Genomic DNA, 21,708 nt, shown 5'->3' with positions numbered 1-21,708 from the left:
CCCGGCCGACATGAGAGCAACAGGAGTCAACCCACGAAATCAGTCTGGCTGGTGCGAGCTGCGACGCCATGAGACGGGAGATCAGCATGCCTTCCTGCGTCCATTGAAGTGGCTAGCAGCGGATGGTTTGGGAGAGCATTTTGGGGGTGTTGCGGCAGGTCTTCACCAGAAATCACAGTTTATTAGAAGTTAAGTGATTGGTGATATGTTGTTGCATTTACTTGTTATATTCTACTTGTTTTCTTGGTGAGGTCACCAGCTGCTTTGTTTTGGGATTGTCCCACGATTCTTCTCCGTTTGCCCACCCATGGGAAGGTGGTTATTTATGAATTGGGTGGTCCATTTTTTTTTTTCTTGTGGAGTAGGGATGGGTTAGAGCAACCTGCAGTTCATGTTGTTTGGTAATCTCCCTATCAATCTGTTGTACGTTAATAGCTGCCTCTAATGTTTGTCGGATTTTGTGTTTAATGAATTTATTGTTTGCAGTGTAATTCCTGAAATATGTTTTTATCTTGCCTATCATCTTGAGAGGCACTATATGTGTACTGTAGAGCATGTTTGGCCAACCTTGTATAATTTTATGTAATATTGCATTTCATGGGCTTATATTTAAATGTTCATTTTAGTATATAAAGTTGCCACCCTTCCACCGTAAGACTTTTCTTAGAAGTTAAAATCAAGTAGCAATTTCGGTGGCAAGTTAATCTTTTAATTTTAGTGTTTTGTACCATTTCCTTCCCTCCTACAGGGTGCATAGTTTGTGTGCTTGTGTGGATTGTTAATACTTTTACTTTAAGGTAATCTCGTGTGTTGCAGATTTGCACCTGTGTAGTCTTTCAGAGGTTGTTGTGGCAGTCGTGACTACGGCCATGTCAAAAGGGAGCAGCAAGGTTCTCAACCCGAAAGCTCATACACTCAAAAATTTGTTTCTTCCTGCTTCTGAATAAATTATATCTTGATATTTAGAGGATGCTTTCTGCATATAATTTTAAATCAGTTTTTTTAAGGAATAAAATTCCCATTTGTTAAAAGCAATTTGGTTTTGATTTCATCAGTTACTCCTTGGCAACTACTTCCATGCTCACATAATGTGATTAAATGTGTTAATGTTCTTGATGAATTGCTAGTAAATAAAGTAAATTCCTAAGAAAAAGTTTTGAAAGTAAATTCACAGTTCAATTGTACTTGCTGTTATTTCATAGACTAGTCTGTTTATATTGATTTAGCACTTTGAATCCCGTATGGCCACCTGTGGCCTCATGCTTAACACCATGTACCTGGCCTGGCCTGAAATATATAAAATGCACTAACTCAAGACATTTTCCCAGAGAGAAATCTGCTCTTTAATATAGGTGATAAGAGAGATGTCAGTAATTACCAACCTGTTTCACTGCTGACATCATTTTCCAAAATTTTTAGAAGGTGGATGTAATCTAGAATAGTACCTCACCTTAGCAACAATAACATTCTCAGCATATCACAGTTTGAATTTCAGGAGGATCGTGCTACTGAGAATGCCATTTACATATTCATGCATCAGATTTTACAAGCACTAAATAACAAAATAGTGCTCGTTGGTATTTTCTGTGGCTTGTCAAAGGCATATAACATCTGAATTATGATATTCTATTAGATAAATTGAAGTTTTGCTGGATTGATAGTGGAACCAACCAACAGATGTCATGTCTAACCACAAAAATGCAGAAAGTTCTACATGATAATTCAATCAATATAGTCTGGGGATGTAATTCTGACTGAAGATAAATCACATATGGGTTCCCCAAGGCTCGGTCATTATATTCATATACTCAATTTTAAAAAGACCTAACATGTTCAGTTGTGCACATGTAGGGGTACTACATCAATTATAAGTGAAACAACGATGAGGAAGTCACAAATAGGGCGGAAACTTCAAAATTCTTAGGTGTCCATACTGAGGAGAATTTAAACTGGAAAATACACATTTTGGAACTCCTAAAACATCTTGGAGAGAGACAAATCAGTAATTTGATATATTTTGCATATTTTCGTTCAATAAGATCATATGGAATAATGTTCTGGGGTAACTCATCTTTAAGAAAGAGAGACTTCATTGCAAAAAAGTGTGCTGTAAGAATAATATGTGGTGCTCACCCGCAATCATCTTGTAGGCATCTGTTTAAGGAGTTGGGCTTTCTTACTACTGCTTCACAATACACATGCATCACTAAGCATGCAGCAGTCTATGCATTAATATATTTCAAAAGCTGACGCCCTGCAGCCCATTTGTTGCTCCCTGAGTCATAGCACTAGAGACTGAACATGTTGCTTGGAACACCTGGCTGTAGTCATGCGTCTTAGATTTTGTGGCTGCAGGTGTCACTGCCATAACATTAGAACTGCTGCTTCAGGCATAACTTGTAGCGGTGGTATACATGGGCAGTAACTCACCTAGTTCTTTGTGACAGATTGTTTCAAGGAATGCATGTAGTTCAAATGTGAGTGCAGTGAAAATTTTTAAACTTAACCAAGTGGAACTTCAGTGTACATATGCCTTTACTTACAACAGCACAAAATTCAAACAGAATTTGTCAGAATGATTATTTGAGATTAGAAATCAGAATATGAAATATTCTAGAGCGACACTACAAAACTTCTACGGTATGCTCTGTGCAATCAAGCAAACAGTGGATCAAGTGTTAAAACTTGTCTATTTTAAGAATGAAGTGAAAGATGCTTGAGAAATTATGTGAAGTGTAATAGCTGATATTATACAACTTCAGAAAGCAAGTTACACATTATTATGGCAGGCCAAATAACATTTACTGAATGCTGCACTACATTCAAAGTGACGCAGATATAGGGCACTAATTTTCAAAATTTGCTGAAAACTGTCTGTAAAGAGTCGTCAGAACTTTCTACCAATTGTTGAACTCCTCGATGATAGCAGTTGGCTCCTTGATATCATGGAGCCATTCAAGAACTATTGTGTGAATGTCCTCATCATTGGAAAATCTCTTTTTCTCCTTCAGCAAGATATGAACTTCATTGTCATCATCATCATCATCATCATCATCATCATCATCATCATCACCATAATCATCCATATATGTATGTCACCTTGTTCAAATTGTTGGCAGTGTTTCACTGTGGCTGGACATGACATTGCATTTGGTCCATAAAGTGCCAGAATTTCATGGTTAATCTGTTTGCAAAATAGACATTTTGCCCACAAGATTTGTACTGTGGTGTATATTTCAAGTGGAGTACATTTCCAATTGCATGGCCATTCATGTCTCACACTGTGATGCATTTGTTATCCGTACCACAGCAGAACTTTGTCTGCAGGAAACCCAAACATGTCCTCTCTTTTGACAATGTGGCAATATTGTTGTGCAAGGGTCTTAAGATAGAAAAACATCTGTAACTTACTTTATATATTCCTTAGATACCTAATAGAACTACTGAAAGACAAACAAAAGTAACTTAAAACCAGTGTCTCAAATTATATTGTATTTTCTTTGTTGTAATTGGGCAGACTGATATTCAGTTATCAAAGTACAAGTGCAATGAATGTGCTCTTTATGTTCACCAAAGTATGTAAGTATTATGCAAGTAACCACAAAGGAAATATTAAAAATTAATCATTTATGTAGCTTTTGTAATATTTCATGAGAAATATTGGAGTTTATGTAGGTCTGGCAGGCCCTTCTGTGAGCTATGGCTGTAATCTGCCAGTGTTTCACCTGAGAGACTAAAATTTCACACACACACACACACACACACACACACACACACACACACACACACACAAATGATACTAATTTCTGATTGGAGATATTTTTATTAACCATAAACTCACAGTAAAATAACAATCTTTTATTTAATAAAACATCATAATGACACTATTATAATGCCATTTATAATTGTGTTTGATCTGTTTCAATATGATACAGTCAAACAGTCAAACTGAAATAACATTAAACATTATTCATTACTAACACAGACAGTAATGATGCATATCAGCTGTCTTAATGGAATTTTTAAGTGTAAATTAATGTCAAAGCTTAATCTACATGACAATAATGAAGTCTTTATTAGAGATCTAATCTACATTTACAGCATTAAGAGAGTCAATCATTGGCATTCAGCAATAAAGTCATGTTCAGTTACAAAAAATATGCAAGTAGTGTTTGTGGGTCATATTTTGATTTCAGTTACAAAATTCATTTACATTACATTTACAGGCATTTATTGCATCTGTAAATGCTTTTTTATCTATATATCACACATTTTATGTTGTTTTTGTGCCTTCATCTCAGATTTTTAGTTACCTTACAGAAGTGTAAGTGAATTGGTAGACATTCAACTTCTACTGATATCTTCATACATCTTGATTTTATGGGTACTTGACGATAGGACACTGCAGAAAAAGAAGATAAATTATATTTAATACTCACTGAAAATGAATAAAATTAACTATTCATATAGTAGAATGTTATACAATAGAATACTGAAATGGTAAAAATAATAATTGCAGTTAACGTCTTAGAACAAAAATGTCTTGAAAACTGACAATGTTAAACTCCCACAGCCCAATAAGATAGTTTCAAGGAAAGACTTGCCAGTAATTCATTTATGGGCTCTGAGAAATAGCATGAGGTAGCTATAGAATAGCAACCACAAATAGATTACTGCAGAAAACATAAATATTTTTTTGTGATGTTCAAAAGATCCTTCTTGTTAACTTCGGAGAAGTCTGAACATAGACAAAAATAGAAACAAATCAGTCTTTAATCTTATTTAGTAAGCAATGCTAATAAATCAATTACAAGTCTAATTTATTGTTCGTATTAAAAAAAAAGAAGTGCTTTAGTAGAATAGAAATGCAGAACAAACAGAAAAAAGTGGTGTTGTGAAGATGAATATAAGCTTCTTAGTGACAGCAGATGTTCTTGTTTAGGTTATATGACAGTGTAAAATGTCTGTGTGAAAATTCAGTGAGGGAAAATAAATAAATAAATAAAAAAAGAGAAACAAATGATCATGTGGCATTGTTGGCTGGAAGGCTTACAGCCTTATTTCAAGTGACACCACTCTGGGCGATTTGCATGTCGGTGATGATGATGAAAATATGATGAGGACAACACAACATCCGTCCACTGGTGGAGAAAATCTTCATTTCTTTTGTCATTTATTTGTCAATTTTTGCAGCCCCATCTTTTCTGCCTCGACATATTGTTGTGCTCCACAACCCACCAATGTTACTGAGGTGATACAGGCAGCCATACAGCAGGTGCAAGTATATCAGAAAAATATTCTCAAAGTGACCTGACAAGGATATGGTTTCTGAAGAAAAGCAGCAGCATTTTCAATAGTTGCAGGAACAGTGGTTTGGATGATTGAGTGATCTGGCCATATAATGCCAAAACTACCCTTGCTATGTTGGTACTGCGAGTGGCTAGAAGCAAACTGAAATTATAGCAGCTATATTTCCTGAGGTTATGTAGCTCTACTGTATGTCTTAATGGTAATGGCATCCTCTTTTGTAAAATATTCTGGAGGCAACGTAGTTCCCCATTTAGATCTACAGGTGAGAACTACTCAAGAGGGTGTTTTTACTTGGTAAGACAAATATAGCACATTACAGATCGGAGCATGGAATGTAATATCTCTTAATTGGGTAGGTATCTTAGAGAAATAAAAGAGAACAGGGTACACTGAAATTAGATACAGTGGGAATTGGTGAAGTGCAGGTGCAGAAAGAATAGGGTTGCTGAACAGGTAAGAACAGAGTTATCAATGTAAAATTAAGTAGCAATAATGTAGGACTAGATCTGATAATCAATTAAAAAAGGTAGGAATGCAGGTGAGCTGGGTATAACAGCATACTAAACACATTGTAGTAGCAAAGACAGATAAAGCCAACAACCACCACAATGATAATTGTTTATATCTTGCAGGCAATGAAGAGAATGAAAGAATTCAGTCATACCAAACACTTGGTTTAAGAATCACGAAAGAAGGCTGTACATGTGGAAAAGATCTGGGAATACCAGAATGTTTCAGATAGGTTCTGTAATGGGAAGACATATTTTGATACCATATTTTAAAATGCAAAACATTTCGAGGAGCAGACACAGATGCTGACAATTATTTTTTTTGTTTATGAACTGTAAATTAAAACTGAAAACAATTCTTAAAATTAGATCATCAGAGAGATGATACCAAGATGGCTTGAAAAACCACTGCCTGCAGAGAGTTTCAGGAGCAACATTAGCATGAGTGCAACAAGGCAACAAGAAACAGGACAATAAAGGACAGATGGGTAGCTTTTAGAGGTGAAATAATGAAAGCAGCAGATCATGAAAACAATAACACAAAAAGGCTCGTTAGATCTCCTTGAACAGTGAATAATATATTAAATCTAATTTATGAACTGAGAAAATGTAAAAATGAAGCAAGCAAGCAAGAAGAGAATACAGATGTCTAAAATATGAGATTGACAAAAAGTGGATAAAGGGAAGCTGTGGAGGCCTGCATGACTGTTAGAGGGTTAGAGCCCAGATGACAAGCCACTACTAAGCAAAGAAGGGAATGCTAAAAATAGGGAAGAATATGTAGAAGGACTACACAAAGTAAATTAATTTTAAGATAACATTATCAAAAAGGAAGGAATGTAGATGAACATCAGATGATAGACATGGCTGAGAAGAATTTACTGGATACTGAAAGACATTATTCGAAACAAGGAACCTGGAGCATATGACATATTTTTCAAAGTTGTTAAGCTCTTTAACAAAACATACAGCACCCAAAGTATTCCATCGAATGCAAAAGATACTGAGACATTGCAAATACTCTCAAACAATAAGCACAATGTAGTAATTTCAACTCCAAAGGAGGCAGGTGTGAATGTTACTGCACCATCAGTTTATCAACAATTTAGGAAAGGAGAGATAGCTACTTACCATAAAGTAGACATGTCAAGTTGTAGGAGAAGACAGATTGCTGCTTACTGTGAAGAAAACATGTCAAAATGATGTGTCTTCTTTATGGTAATTTGAAGTAGCAATCTGTCTTTTCCTACAGTGTTAATATTCCTACCTGCAGTTTCCACTGCGTGATTTAAACCATGAGTCTGTAAGTCATTGTAGCAAAGTACTGACACAAATTATTTGCAAAAGAAGGGAATGACTGGTAGAAGGTCAGTCTGGAGAAATGCAGGAACATGCAAGGCAATACTGACACTACAACTTGTCTTAGACTATGAAAAGCAAACGTATGTTTATAGTATTTTTTTGATTTAGTGAAGGCTGAGTGGAAACCAAAGACAAATTTTGAAAGGTAGTGAAACTCCACGGAAAAGAAATAAAAACAGGCAGGTTTATCAGTGCCATTGTAATTGTGGAAGAGACAGCAAAGAACTTGAAAGATCTGTTGAACAATATCGATAACATCTTGAAAAGAGGTTATAAAATAAACACCAATAAAAGTAAAACAAGGATAATGTAATGTAGACAAATTAAACCAGCTGGTGCCAAGGGAATTAGGTTAGAAAATGAGGCACTAAAAATAGTAGATGAATTCTGCTACTTTGACAGTAAGATAACCTGCAATGACTGAAGTAGAGAGGATATAAAATGCAAGAAAAGTATTTCTAAAAAAGAGAAATTTGTTAACATCAGATATAAACTGAAGTTTAAGAAAATATCTTCCAAAGGTATTTAAGTAGATATGGACTTGTATGGAAGTGAAACATGCACAGTAAACAGACAAAATTTATGCTGAAGATTAAGTGAGTAGGTCAGAAAACTAAGAGGTATGTAACTGAACTGGGAGAGTTGACTGATAGGATGTGTCTAGAGGCACCAAGGATGGAGGGAAGTGTGAGTATAAGAAGTGTACATGGAGACGAAGGCTTGACTACAATAAGGTGATTCAAATGATGTGGATTGCACAAGCTATGCAAATATGGTGAGGCTTACATAGGACGTACTAGCATGGAGAAGTGTATCAAACCTATCTTCAGAGTGAAGACCACAAAAACAATTTTTTTAAAATTTATTATTGCTGTATTTTTTCCCCAGTTTAGAATGGTCCTGAATCTTGAAATTCTTTTGCCTGTGTTACCTTAAGGTTAAAATGAATTCAACTAATTTAGTGTTGGGGAGTTTGTACCATACTTTAGTATTCTCCACAATAATACCACTGTCTGAAATTGTCAGAAATTTTAACATGGTTCTTCGGTGATCTTGAGACTTACCTAAAATGTGTAAATGTATAATCTCCAGTTTAAGATAGCAAAATAAAATTTTACTTTGAAAATGAAATAAATGAAATAATACAACAGCTTGAAGGTCTGTAAACTAGAATAACTGATTCCTTAACACTATATCAATGATTAAATAAGCTTAAAGTACTAACAAAATCTTGTTGAAGAGATTATTGATTATTGTGTCTGTAGATGTAGGTGCATAATTTCTTTCATTATAGGAATAGTAAATCAGTGTTGTTGAAATTACATTTGTAAGCCTGACTAAATAATAATAATAATAATAATAATAATAATAATAATAATAATAATAATAATAATAATAAAGAATTCATACAGCATATGTTGAAGTCAGTTGACAGGATGCTCAGAAACAGTCTGAAAATCGTGTAAGAGTGTTGTAGGGGATGTTGTGCTGAGAAAAAAAAATGATATGTTTCACCATTGGCAATTTAATTAGTCTTGAATTTAGCCAATCAGGTCACTGCATGTATAATCAAGCAGCATGTCTGAGACAATGTCGCCAAACAAAGCTAACTTCTGCGCACCTAGCTTAAACTTGTCACTTCCATTAAAGGTAATTTTAACTGGTAATGAGTATTTGAACAAGTGGGAACTCACAGATCCACGTTTTAGCATGTGCAAGTGCATCAATTTGAATACACACTGACCTGACTGGCTAACTTTAATAACTCATAAATGGTGCAACACACTGAATGTTTTACTTAACAGTTATTTCGTAGCATAACTTCTCGTGCCAGACCCTTTACAAGGTTTCCATACTGTTTCTGACCACCCTGTGAATGCATTTATGAATACAAAACTAACAAGTGAGACAGCAGAGCGACATTTAGTTCATGATACGTGTTAAATATGTAAGTATATGACAAGACTTGCTCCGTGAAGATATTAAGTTTTTAGACAACTAACTAGTCATGTACTTTCTAGAAAGAGAGGAAAGAGTAGAAATTGTCATTCAATCAACACACATACCTCAACATGGTTAAGGCAGCACAACAGCGTCTTTGAAAAATCACACTTCATTTGGTCTGAAATAAATAGGTTACTGATATTAGGATTTGCTTGTATTCTCATCTGTATCATTTTATGTCACTCTTCTACATGGTTCAAAAATGAGATAAAAACTTTATATTTTAATTTTTATATTTAACTTCAATTTTTATATTTTTATAGTATTCTTTCCAATATACCAATGCCGTTCCTGGCATCATCTTCTTTTAATTGTTCTGCTTTTTAGAGTGCAAACTACAGTAAAGAGGACAAGGCTGCTGTAGTGGTGTTAGATTGTTGGAAAGTATGGTACAGAAGAAATGAACTATAATCTATGGAGTTTTACATAATCACAACCATGAAAGTGTGCTTAACTATATAAATAATAAGTATCACATTCATTTATTCATCATATTCTATACATTTCATCTCAGGAATATGAAATGGGTCAAAGTATAACTTAACAAAAAGTAGCTGCCATTAGAAAACAAATTAGTTATTAACTATTGTTAAGTTACTGGTACTACAAACTATTTAAGATTGATTGGTCTAAACTTAACATAGTACAATCTGCAAGACCATTAATCTTTTTAAAGAAGCTGCTGCCATTTATCTTCTATATGTGGCTTAGTATGTACATGACATCTTTAATATTTATTATAATAGAGAACTCCACACTGAACAAAGAGATAAAGACAACATGAAAATAATTTTTCTGTTATATATTATCACTTTGTAAGTCACTATTCACCTGAAAGTGAGTTTTATTACTTAACAAATAAGTAACAATTACCACAAAGGAGTTGATGTTCAGAGAATTGGGTCTAAGAATTCCGAGATGTTTGAAAAGACTTCTTTGAGATGCTTTGTTACCTACTCTATACCATATTCTTACTGCTCATTATTGCTAAATGAATATTTTATTTGCATTAGCTGCATTGTCAAAGCATGTAACTTGAAATAGCTACTCTTTATCTCCTGCTATTAAGTGAGTAATCACACTGTTGTTTATTTTAGAACAACAGTTATCCAGATACCATATGACTAGAGATTTGTTTGGAATGAAATTGATACTTATCATGCAGATTAACTCTGTATTAATATTATTATATTTGATTAAAGACTTATTTGCTTAATGTGTCCTGAAGTGAGGGCTTTCTTATGATCCACTGCTAAGCACCATTTGAGTGGACGAGTAGTACATAGGAAGATGATAAGTAGGGTGGTCATGTGGACAGTTGCTGGTAATTAGCACAGATGAGCAATTAATACATTGGGACAGTGAAATAAACTGTCAAAAAAATAAATGCTCAAAGACAATGATAACACATACCTAAACTGAACTGTGATTTAGCTCACGAAGTATGTTCAAAACTGCATATTCTAATGTCAGTTGGATTACACAGAGTGAATTGTGATTTTACTGGATGATATGTATGCCACAGATAAATACAGTTTTATCACAAACTATTGGTTGTGTAAGTCAAAATGAATTTTTAAGTGAGTAAGTGAGTAACGTGCTTCAAAATGGGCTTGTAACCTGAAACCCGGATTGTGAAATAAGGCAAAAAACAATGTTTGTTTACTTAATCAAAATGAATTATTTGGAACAAACAATTGATACAAGACTTTCTGAGAGACTACAAGTATTTGTGTCTGGATTCAAGCCTAGAATCTTGCCTTTGGTGGGAACTATTGTTACCAGCTGAGGAAAACAAGCACAACTCATGACTTGCATTCAAGCTTCATTTCTGTCAGTTCTTTTTTGAAAATTACACAGTTTTAATACTTTAGGAAGGTTCACAGCATTGTACAGTCTGCTGCAGACTGAAATATTCATAATAAATGTATTGTATGCGTAAATGCATACACTCATCATGTCACAAAAATGTGAGCAATGTAGAATATGAGACTCATCAGCAGTGTAGCAGTTACTGACAATGAACATTTCTATGACAGACATTCACCAGTTTGCTCTACATGAGTCAACAAAGTTCTTACTTATTAGTGCTTGCATAAATACTTTGTTTTTACTTAAACTTTTGTGAAGAGCTAATATGAAACAAATGTTTTCATCTAACCTAAAGTACATATTACATTGTTTTTAATGTTTGATTTATGTCACAACAAAAGAAAAATTGGCGTTTTGTATGAAAATCACAGCTAAAGTATAAACAGGTAAGAAGTATCCTAAATATATTTTACAGTGGGAGTTCTTAAGAACATTTTGGTGATTTTCAAACTATCAGGCAGCCAGGATCTAAGTGATACATTGGAAGTGGTTAACATGAAATGTTTTTTACTTTCTTTTGAATTCAGAGGAATTTGAATTCCTTAGTAGATTGTGAGTGAAGAGGCCTGCACAAGTGGTAACAACAGTTTTGGGTTTGATTTACTCTGAAAGAACACCTCTTTAAAATGTTTATGTGATAATAATATGTTTATCACATATACAAACAACCTATCCCTTTATGACATACATGGCTTATTTGCTTACCTTGCATCTTAGAAGATGATTCTGTGCTCTTCTCAGTTTCCTCAGTGCTTTCAGTGCTACTTTCAGTACCTTCAGTTTCATCTTTCGATTCAGAAAGACAGTGGTTTAATCGCTGCTTTGTCTGCTCTCTTTGTGTTTCATCTGTTACATTTGTTGCTAACCATGCTTCTATCTTAGACTTGCTGGGAACTTCAGCTTCATTGAGCTGAAATAGATATATTTTGGAACTTTGAAAAATGATATTAATTTTATTTAAGAGAATTTATAAACTGCATAGGTGCATTATTATGGGAAGCATAAGTTTGCAAATGCCACACTATTTATCTAATTTCATGAATGTATTTATACATTTTTCAGTCATTTTAAATTTTTAAAGATATAGTTGTTTGTTACTCTTACTGTTTTTCAGAAAATAACTTTTCTTTTATTATACTTAAAATAGCTCTCCACTGTATGCAATAGAGAGGACAACAGAAAAAAATTAAAAGATGAAACAACATAATAATGAAAGTTTCATTACATTTAGCCATTTTTCGGATGTACACCTATTATTTAGCTTCACAATTCCTGACATATTGTATGACAAACAGTTAGTGGTATTTTGATTGCTTATGCTCCTTTTTATTCCATTGCTGTATGAGAAAAAATACTATTATATGCTTCTGTATCTATTTTTTTATATCACTGTGGCCCTTGCACAATGTATTTGTATGGAGGATAAATATGTTTTTGTAATATTGTTCAAAGAGAGAGTCCTAGAATTTTATAGGAAGCTTTTCACGCGATGAATGAATGAATAAATAAATGAAGGAAAATTTGGATTCAAGAACCTGTTGACAAAAAGGGAAACCTTAAATTGGATAACAATAATGAAGGAAAATGACCAAGTTCTTATCAATGAAACCAACCTGACAGTCATGTTAATCAGTTTAAAGAAACTATGGAAATGCTAAATCCAGATAGCCATATCAGATCATATGGTGTATGATATATCTCTTGTGAGACCTGCCATTGACATTCACTGAACAGCCCCATAATAATCTTTTGCTAAGTAATTAGATCCACCACAAACTAAGCAGATTTTTTGAGGATTTATTGTGTCTCCAGACATTCCTAAATGATTATAATGCCAGACAGTAAATACATATTCATGGATGGATCATTAGGGCACTGTGTAATTTACTCGTTTCATGGGGAAACTACAGTTTCACACAAGTTACCCAAAGATAAAGTTTTTACATGGTACAATTGATTCTGGTGAGTGACTGCAAATGATACAGCTAAAATTACTAGTAAATTTGTCCTATTTATGAAAATCACATTGTCTTTCCTTACGTTACAACTACTGGTAGCTGCATCAAATATTAGTTTTCTGGACATCTTCATGCATACCACACAAAGTATCTATGTAAACAACTCTATTATCTGCAAACAATCTCCACCTGCAATGAATTGCTATGTTCTACATTGGTCTAGGTCATAACTGATTACAATGCTGAAGTTGGTAAGGAATAAGTGTTGTGTTGTTGGGTTTCATCAACGTCGATACTGGCACACCAAGAGATGAGATTAAGTTCTACACAGAATACATTGACTCAGTTCACAAAATACGGTAGGCATTTCCCACCATACACAGACACAGGGGAGCAAGAAGAAGAAAATATACCAGGTTTGATACTTAATAAGGACATGAATTATCAACACCCCAGAGGACCAACAGCAAATGTAACTACTTTGGATAGCAATGCATCCATGATTTGGAACTTTCTGGGACATGCCCCATAATGCTGTTCACAGGTTCTGTAAATACGTTCTTCTAATATTCCCTTGTTGTGATTTGAGCTTCCAAGGGTTCTAAAATGTTTGATTTTAGAATTATTATGTGGTACTGGTCTATCTGTAACTATGTATGTTCTGTCTACAAAGTGTATGTCTGTATGTGTGCAAACAAACAAATATTCTAACATTAATTTTCTATCAATACCTTCACATTTTATGGAAATATGAGCTAGCTGTATGGTGTAAGCTAAAGGTAAATAAATTAAATTAAAAAGTGGGGGCTCTAGTTGGTGGAATCATCTTTGCAACGTACCTTACTAGATAACACCATGCCTGCTCCATATGATTCAGAACCAGCAAAACTGTAGATTATTTGATTTGTCTGATGTCCTCACCCTCCAAACAGCTATGTTTTCACTGACATTATCATCTATGAAGATTAAGTTATGACATACTGCAGTATGGAAATTCAAATATAACCTTCATTACATCAGTAGAACATTTGTCCCTTGTGATGAATCCTTTGCTGAAGATAAGCAAGAGTGTTGGTACACTCGTCATAATAGCCACCTATATGTCCACCACAACTTCACATTTCAGTGTTTTTGAGTGTAGTACAGTTTTGCACATTTTCCCCTCACCAGTCAGCAATGAAAATTAATTTTGGCACTGAAACATAACCTTGAGCTTCTGTCACAGAAGTAGTATGGAATAATTAAAATGGGTAAGTGCTACGTTAAGTATGGAGAGACTAATAAATTTTTGATGACATTTGTATGGTCTCTGTATCACTTCATCTCTTACTTCCAAACAATATTATACTGCTGCTTTCTCGTGTTAGCTGGAAACCCTTGGACATGAGTCATACACTGGCATTCTTTTCTGTTTCTGGTACTCTCTTGAAAAATACATACGGAGCTGATGGTTGGAAAGTATTCTTTGTATAAGGTGGTTTACATTATCTTGTTGTCAGTCTGAATGAACTGTATGATAATAAGATAGCCACCATGAAATGCTCACTAACGCAAAAATTATCTCCAAATGTTTAACCTACACTCAAAACTACTTGCAGCAGGATGACACAGTTGGCAGCTGTATGTATGGTACACATCTCTTTGCCTCTTTGCATCTTCCCACCACCTGCCTTCTTACAAGCATAGTGGACTAGTCCCAATACTATTGTTTATTACACCTCTGCAATTGAGCACTGCAGTTTGTGGCTGATATAAACTAGTAGATCGTGTGAGACCCAACTCGCTTTATTTGTTCATGAGACCCAGAAAATATTAGATACAGGCTCCCAGGTAGATGCTATTTTTCTTGACTTCCAGAAGGCGTTCGATACAGTTCTGCACTGTCGCCTGATAAACAAAGTAGAGCCTACGGAATATCAGACCAGATGTGTGGCTGGAGTTTTTAGCAAACAGAACGCAGGATGTTGTTATCAATGGAGAGAAGTCTACAGACGTTAAAGTAACCTCTGGCGTGCCACAGGGGAGTGTTATGGGACCATTGCTTTTCAAAATATATATAAATGACCTAGTAGATAGTGTCGGAAGTTCCATGCGGCTCTTCGCGGATGATGCTGTAGTATACAGAGAAGTTGCAGCATTATAAAATTGTAGCAAAATGCAGGAAGATCTGCAGCGGATAGGCACTTGGTGCAGGGAGTGGCAACTGACCCTTAACATAGACAAATGTAATGTATTGCGAATACATAGAAACAAGGATCCTTTATTGTATGATTATATGATAGCGGAACAAACACTGGTAGCAGTTACTTCTGTAAAATATCTGGGAGTATGCATGCGGAATGATTTGAAGTGGAATGATCATATAAAATTAATTGTTGGTAAGGCGGGTACCAGGTTGAGATTCATTGAGAGAGTCCTTAGAAAATGTAGTCCATCAAGAAAGGAGGTGGCTTACAAAACACTCGTTCGACCTATACTTGAGTATTGCTCATTAGTGTGGGATCCGTACCAGATCGGGTTGACAGAGGAGATAGAGAAGATCCAAAGAAGAGCGGCGCATTTCGTCACAGGGTTATTTGGAAACCGTGATAGCATTACGGAGATGTTTAACAAACTCAAGTGGCAGACTCTGCAAGAGAGGCGCTCTGCATCGCAGTGTAGCTTGCTGTCCAGGTTTCGAGAGGGTGCGTTTCAGGATGAGGTATCGAATATATTGTTTCCCCCTACTTATACCTCCCGAGGAGATCACAAATGTAAAATTAGAGAGATTCGAGCGCGCACGGAGGCTTTCAGACAGTCGTTCTTCCCGCGAACCATACGCGACTGGAACAGGAAAGGGAGGTAATGATAGTGGCATGTAAAGTGCCCTCCGCCACACACCGTTGGGTGGCTTGCGGAGTATAAATGTAGATGTAGATGTACATGTAGATTTATGTTTTTTCTGTTGGTGCAAAGAGGAAAATCTATACAAAATAGTTGCAAAGGCACTACTGTAAAGCTGAGATGGTGCCAACATAGACATTTTGGAAACAAACAGGTCGAACTGCGATGAAATTTTTACAGGTGATCACAATACAGTTGCAGAGGTGTTGGCTTGTTTTTTTCTGGTTTTCTTTATTTTTTTGTTAAAAAGGCAAGAAAACTATTTTTGCTTAAAAATCAAGTCACATACAAATTGTGAATTACCACAACAAGTTTGACTTCCATGATTGCTTAATTTTCTTGTCAAATTTGACATAGAATTTTTGAATGGACCCATAAATACACATTTCCAAAATTCATCTCTGTTCATACACTCAAGCAGCAAAGAAACTGGTATAGGCATGCATATTCAAATAAAGAGATATGTAAACAGACAAAATATGGTGCTGCAATTGCCAATACCTATAGAAGACAAATAACATCTGGTGCAGTTGTTAGATTGGTTACTGCAGTTTTTCAAGATTTAAGTGAATTTGAACATGGTGTTATAGTTGGCAAATGAGCAATGGGACACACATCTCCAAGGTAGTGATGAAGTGGGGATTTTCCCCATACAACCATTTCACAAGTGTACTGTGAATATCAGGAATCAGTAAAACATCAAATCTCTGACACCACTGCAGCCGGAAAAATATCCTGCAAGAACGGGACCAATGACAACTGAAGAGAATCGTTCAACATGACATAAGTGCAACCCTCCTGCAAATTGGTCAGATTTCAATGCTGAGCCATTACTATGTGTCAGCATGCAAACCATTTTGACGAAACATGATCAATATTGGCTTTTGGAGCCGAAGGCCCACTCATGTAACATGGATGACTGTACGACACAAAGCTTTACGCCACACATGGGCCCATCAACACCAGCATGGGACTGTTGATGGCTGGAAACATGTTGCCTGGTCAGACAAGTCCCGTTTCAAATAGTACCAAACAGATGGACATGTACAGGTATGGAGACAACCTCATGATTTCTTGGACCTTGCTTGTGAGCAAGGGACTGTTCAAGCTGGTGGAGGCTCTGTAATGGTATAGGGCATGAGCAGCTGGAGTGACATGAGATCCCTGATAGTCTAGATATGACTCTGTGAGGTAACACATATGTAAGCATCCTGTCTGATCACCTGCATCCATTCGTCTCCTTTGTGCATTCCGACAGACTTGGGCAATTCCAGCAGGACAAGATGACATCCCACTCATCCAGAATTGCTACAGAGTCGCTCCAGGAACACTCTTCTTAGTTTAAACACTTCCTCTGGCCACCAGACTCCCCAGACATGGACATTAATGAGAATATCTGGGATGCCATGAAATGTGCTGTTCAGAATAGATCTCCACCCCCTCATACTCTTATGGCTTTATGGACAGACCTGCAGGATTCATGGTGTCAATTCCCTCCAGCACTACTTCATACATTAGTAGAGTCCATGTCACATTGTGTTGCGACACTTCTGCATGCTCACGGGGGCCCAACATGATATTAGGCAGGTGTACCAGTTTCTTTAGCTCTTCAGTGTACGACAAGAGTTTTAGATTTATAATGAACACTAGCAGACAGACCTGGAATTGCTCAGGTATTCATTTTTGCAATTTTATGTTATAAATGGAAACAAAAAAAAAATGAACTGAGTTTGTAGCATAATACTGAAAAAATTTCATTTCCATGTATTCATGAAAACACCTTTGAAATTATGAAACAGTCATACAAAAAATATTCATTATGTACAAATGTATAAGTGCAGCTGCTTTACGTGTCCACAACATGATTTTGTAAACATTCTTTGGCAACACATCTCCATAGCTCTATAGATGGTTATTGTCCTCGCCTGGAGCCATTTGTGCTTTGCAAGTGAAAGCTGTCAAAAGCACTGCCTATAGTTGACTCAACTATAGGAGTGACGTAGGTGTAAAGGATAATTACAGAAAAATTTCATATGACATTTTTTCACTCATTTCAATGTTCACGACATCAAATCTTTTGAACTATGTGTTTTACAATGATGTAATTGTGGAGGTACATTCAGCAGGATGTGTGGCTAGTGCATGCAAATTGTGCTGCCAGTAGAGTTAGTAGCAATGAAGTAACAAATTAAAATGTCATACACAATGTGGCAGTTTTTCACACATCTCAGTGTTTATGAACTATGTGTGGTACAGTCATATAATTTTGTAGGTGCATTAAGCAGCATATGTGGATATTGTCTATAAAATTTATTGTGAATAGTAGCACAGAAGTAATAAATTTAAACGTCATGCCTGATTTGGCAGTTTTTAATGCATTTCATTTTTTATGACATCATATCTCCTGAACCATGATGGGTTGATAGCTTTTAGCTCCACAGTGATTGCTGGCTGACAGTAAGGGGTATGTGTACAGACACACACACACATATTCATTGTTATAATATTTATGGATTTCATTACAATGTCGTAGTATGAAGTGTGAACAATAAATTATGAACTTTGGTGCCCTATGATGTAAGGCTAGTGTAACATGATTATATGTTTATACATGATAACAATTGTTGTGTGAACAATGCTGCACAAATGACAACAGTGAAATGTTAAAACAGACCAGAAAATTTTATTTGAGGGAGTGTAACAGTAACTTCACTTTTGTAAGCATTTGAATGGGTACCTTCTAAATTATCTATGTAGTGTAAAATGAAGCATAACATTACTTCTTACAGCACACACAGATACATACACCATGGATAAAAATATTTACATATTTTCTAGGAGGAGTTAACGCGGTACGGTTTAGTGAAAACAATATTGTACACACCTAACAGTAGATCATTTAATTGTTTAATGTCTTACTGTTCAGACAGTGAAATTCTATTATGTATTGATGGATTTAAAGTTTTTTGCTATTGCTACCATTAATGTTGTACTTTGCACTCATATTCTACTTTCACTTAGAGCCCAGCCACATAAGAGACATGCATATTCAAATTATGAGAATATTTGTGACAGCTGACTGTTGAGTGTTATGTATTGACATGATCATTAAATTGTTAGCAGTATGATCACTCAATCATACTAGATTTATATTTAGATATAAGGAATAAACTATTGCAGTCCTGAATATGAAACAACAGTGCTGTGTTGACACAAATGTAATTTTTGTACTGCACTTGAGCACTATTGAATTGGGAAATGGTTTGCCAATATTTGTGGCTTTATTTCTTCCTATGGGTATCATTTAAATAGCCCGTCCCTTGTTTCTTCTGCATTCTTTCTTAGTTCTCACCTCCACTCAATCTATCATAAGTCTTCTTTTTTTCCTATTTGGTATTTTCACAGTAAAAAATTACTTCTTTTTTTCTATGTGCCCCTACTTCCTTTACTCCTCTCAAATATAATTAAATTACTGCTATTTATAATTTTGATGTGTTTAATTAACTTTCCTTAAATTTTAATTTATCCCTTTTGCACCATGTTGACATACAATTTGTTGCAATTGGCATACTGGACTTACGTATAAAAATTGCAGTTTGATGATTATTAATTTTAAAAATTAATTAAAGAAACTAGACTGGTGATCACTGCTCAGAGTGCGAGGGAAGGTAAGAACTAGTTAAATAAGTTCTTTAATTTTCTCTAATCTTTAGTGGCAGTACAAAAGAGTCTGTATCTGTAAGTCATTGTACTCTGTATTTCAAATAAATAACAAGGATGGTGCTGTACAGTGACTGAATATAGGTCTATACCTAGAAAACTAAAAATGAGTTTTAAGTTTTGCACTGTGGGCCTACACATGTAGAGAAATAACTGCTAGATAGGAAGGTTATTCATTTTTGTACCAGTGGCTCATAATATAACACTAATGCCTACTTTAGCCTGTTTGTATGCACACACAGTGTTCAACGGTGTCATAAATTACGAATATAATGCAATAATATGTCTTCACATAGTTAGCCTAGACTTGGATGTTTAGGAAATTCAGATGATGCAGTTCATAGCTAACATGCCAGTTTGTGTGCAAATGTGAGTGTATAAAGTAAGCAAATAATATCATAATCTTGAAGTTAAATCTAGAAACAAAGTATTTATATTTGTATGTAATGAACAGTTAGAAAATAAGAGAACAATGAAGATACTATGAACAAAAAATAACAGACATTTCATAAATATATTATAGAATTATTCTCTAAATCCCACCAATAGATACAAAATAACATGAAGAGGAAAAGAAGCAAATAAAGTAGCTTGGAAACAATATAAATACTGTAAAACTGTCTGATTATGTATGTCTCTAGCCCGGATACACTCATCACATGCTTTTAAAATCCTTTAAGGTCATAGCTATTTATAATAAAACTGACTTGCATCATATATGACAAATGTAAGTTTGCTAAAATAAAATTGTTTCAGTGTACATGTGTTATAATAAGACAAGGTGAAAATTTGTAGTGACATTGCCTCATGATGTATTAAGTTACTGTAGTGAGCAAATAATTATAGGGCAGAAAAAGGCATCACTCCATTGACAACAACTGTCAAGGTATTTGGCACAGGGCTGCTATTCCTCAGTTACAGAATGAAAGAAAAGTAATTTAAGAATTTCCAGTGTGCTGCTGTAAATTGTAGCTGTCATATTGTTTCATTACCAGTAACTCTACTAATTGTTTCAGTTTCAATGAATCTTCCAAACACAACAATTTAAACTGTACATTATCAAAAATAATATATTTTATTTCATGAATACTATATAAGTGCAACAAGATAAAACATTTCTTGAAGGATAATGTGGTTTTACTAAAATTGTAAGAAATGCTTTTGTGTATTCTTACTAATTATTTTTAGTATGGCCCCAGACTGATGAAGTAGTTTTTTAAACAGTCTCACACTTTGCTTTTTGGTATAATAATGCCACAGGGACACGTACTAAATGTGGGGAACATAAGTTAAATTTGTAATAATATTGACTATATTTTTGGAACCTAACTTTTTATATATCAGTCAGCCTGCTGAAAAAAGATTGAAAATTTTCCCAATCAGTTTATTTAATATAAAGAATTTAGTACATTTTCTTACCCAGTCCAGCTTTTTCAGAACACAGTGGTAGTAGAAAGACTGAAATAAATGAAGAAAATGGTTAATATTTTCATTTTATAGACAGTCACATAAAATGATTCAATTTTTTAAATATTCAGTAGCTGTGTGAGAGAAGTGAACCTTGTGAAATAATGATAATTGACTTCTACCAGTACTATTATATGGGATGACTAATAATGTGAAATTGTGTAAACAAAGACATGCATGTAAAACAATTGTGGCATAGTTGCAATGAATATTCAAGATTGTCACAAGTTTCCCCAAGTGAAGCTCCCTGTTATTTCCCTGATTTCCAGACAAATTTTAGCATTTTTTTCCAGACAAATTTTGAGATTTAAAAAATATGTAAGGACTTCTGTATTTCTCCCTTGTTTGCACAAAAATCTTAAGGGCTAACATTAACATCTTTTGTAATGAATTGTTTTTAGATGGAGAAAGCAAGTCAAATGGTTTACATGTTTCGTTAAAAGCACTGTCCTTATTTTATGTCAATAAAATGAAACACATTTGGAGACAAATGTACACTTTTCCTTGCAGTCGCAAGATGTATTTAAAATACCTTCACTATTTTCAGAAATAACCTCATAAGAAAGTAGGCCTCTTGAAAGAAGAGTATAAGGCAGGGAAGAGTTGTGTAAACCAGCAGTATA

The 21,708-nt window shown here is 34.8% G+C and overlaps 1 protein-coding gene across 1 annotated transcript in view; it reads right to left on the bottom strand.

Moving 5' to 3' along the window:
• Positions 1-3,819: 3,819 nt before the first annotated feature.
• Positions 3,820-21,708, bottom strand: part of LOC126346830 (uncharacterized) — a 104,625-nt gene continuing 86,736 nt past the window's right edge. The window contains exons 6-9 of the mRNA XM_050002222.1: positions 21,038-21,076; positions 11,763-11,967; positions 9,248-9,303; positions 3,820-4,402 (exon numbers count right to left, since the gene is read on the bottom strand). Coding sequence (XP_049858179.1) covers positions 4,379-4,402; positions 9,248-9,303; positions 11,763-11,967; positions 21,038-21,076 — 324 coding nt within the window. The 3' untranslated portion in view covers positions 3,820-4,378. The remainder of the gene's footprint in view (positions 4,403-9,247; positions 9,304-11,762; positions 11,968-21,037; positions 21,077-21,708) is intronic.

This window comes from Schistocerca gregaria, chromosome 1, assembly GCF_023897955.1.
Source record: "Schistocerca gregaria isolate iqSchGreg1 chromosome 1, iqSchGreg1.2, whole genome shotgun sequence".
NCBI classification, from domain to species: domain Eukaryota; kingdom Metazoa; phylum Arthropoda; class Insecta; order Orthoptera; family Acrididae; genus Schistocerca; species Schistocerca gregaria.
Note: the sequence above shows the minus strand (reverse complement) of the source record. Positions and strands in the feature narration are given on the sequence as shown.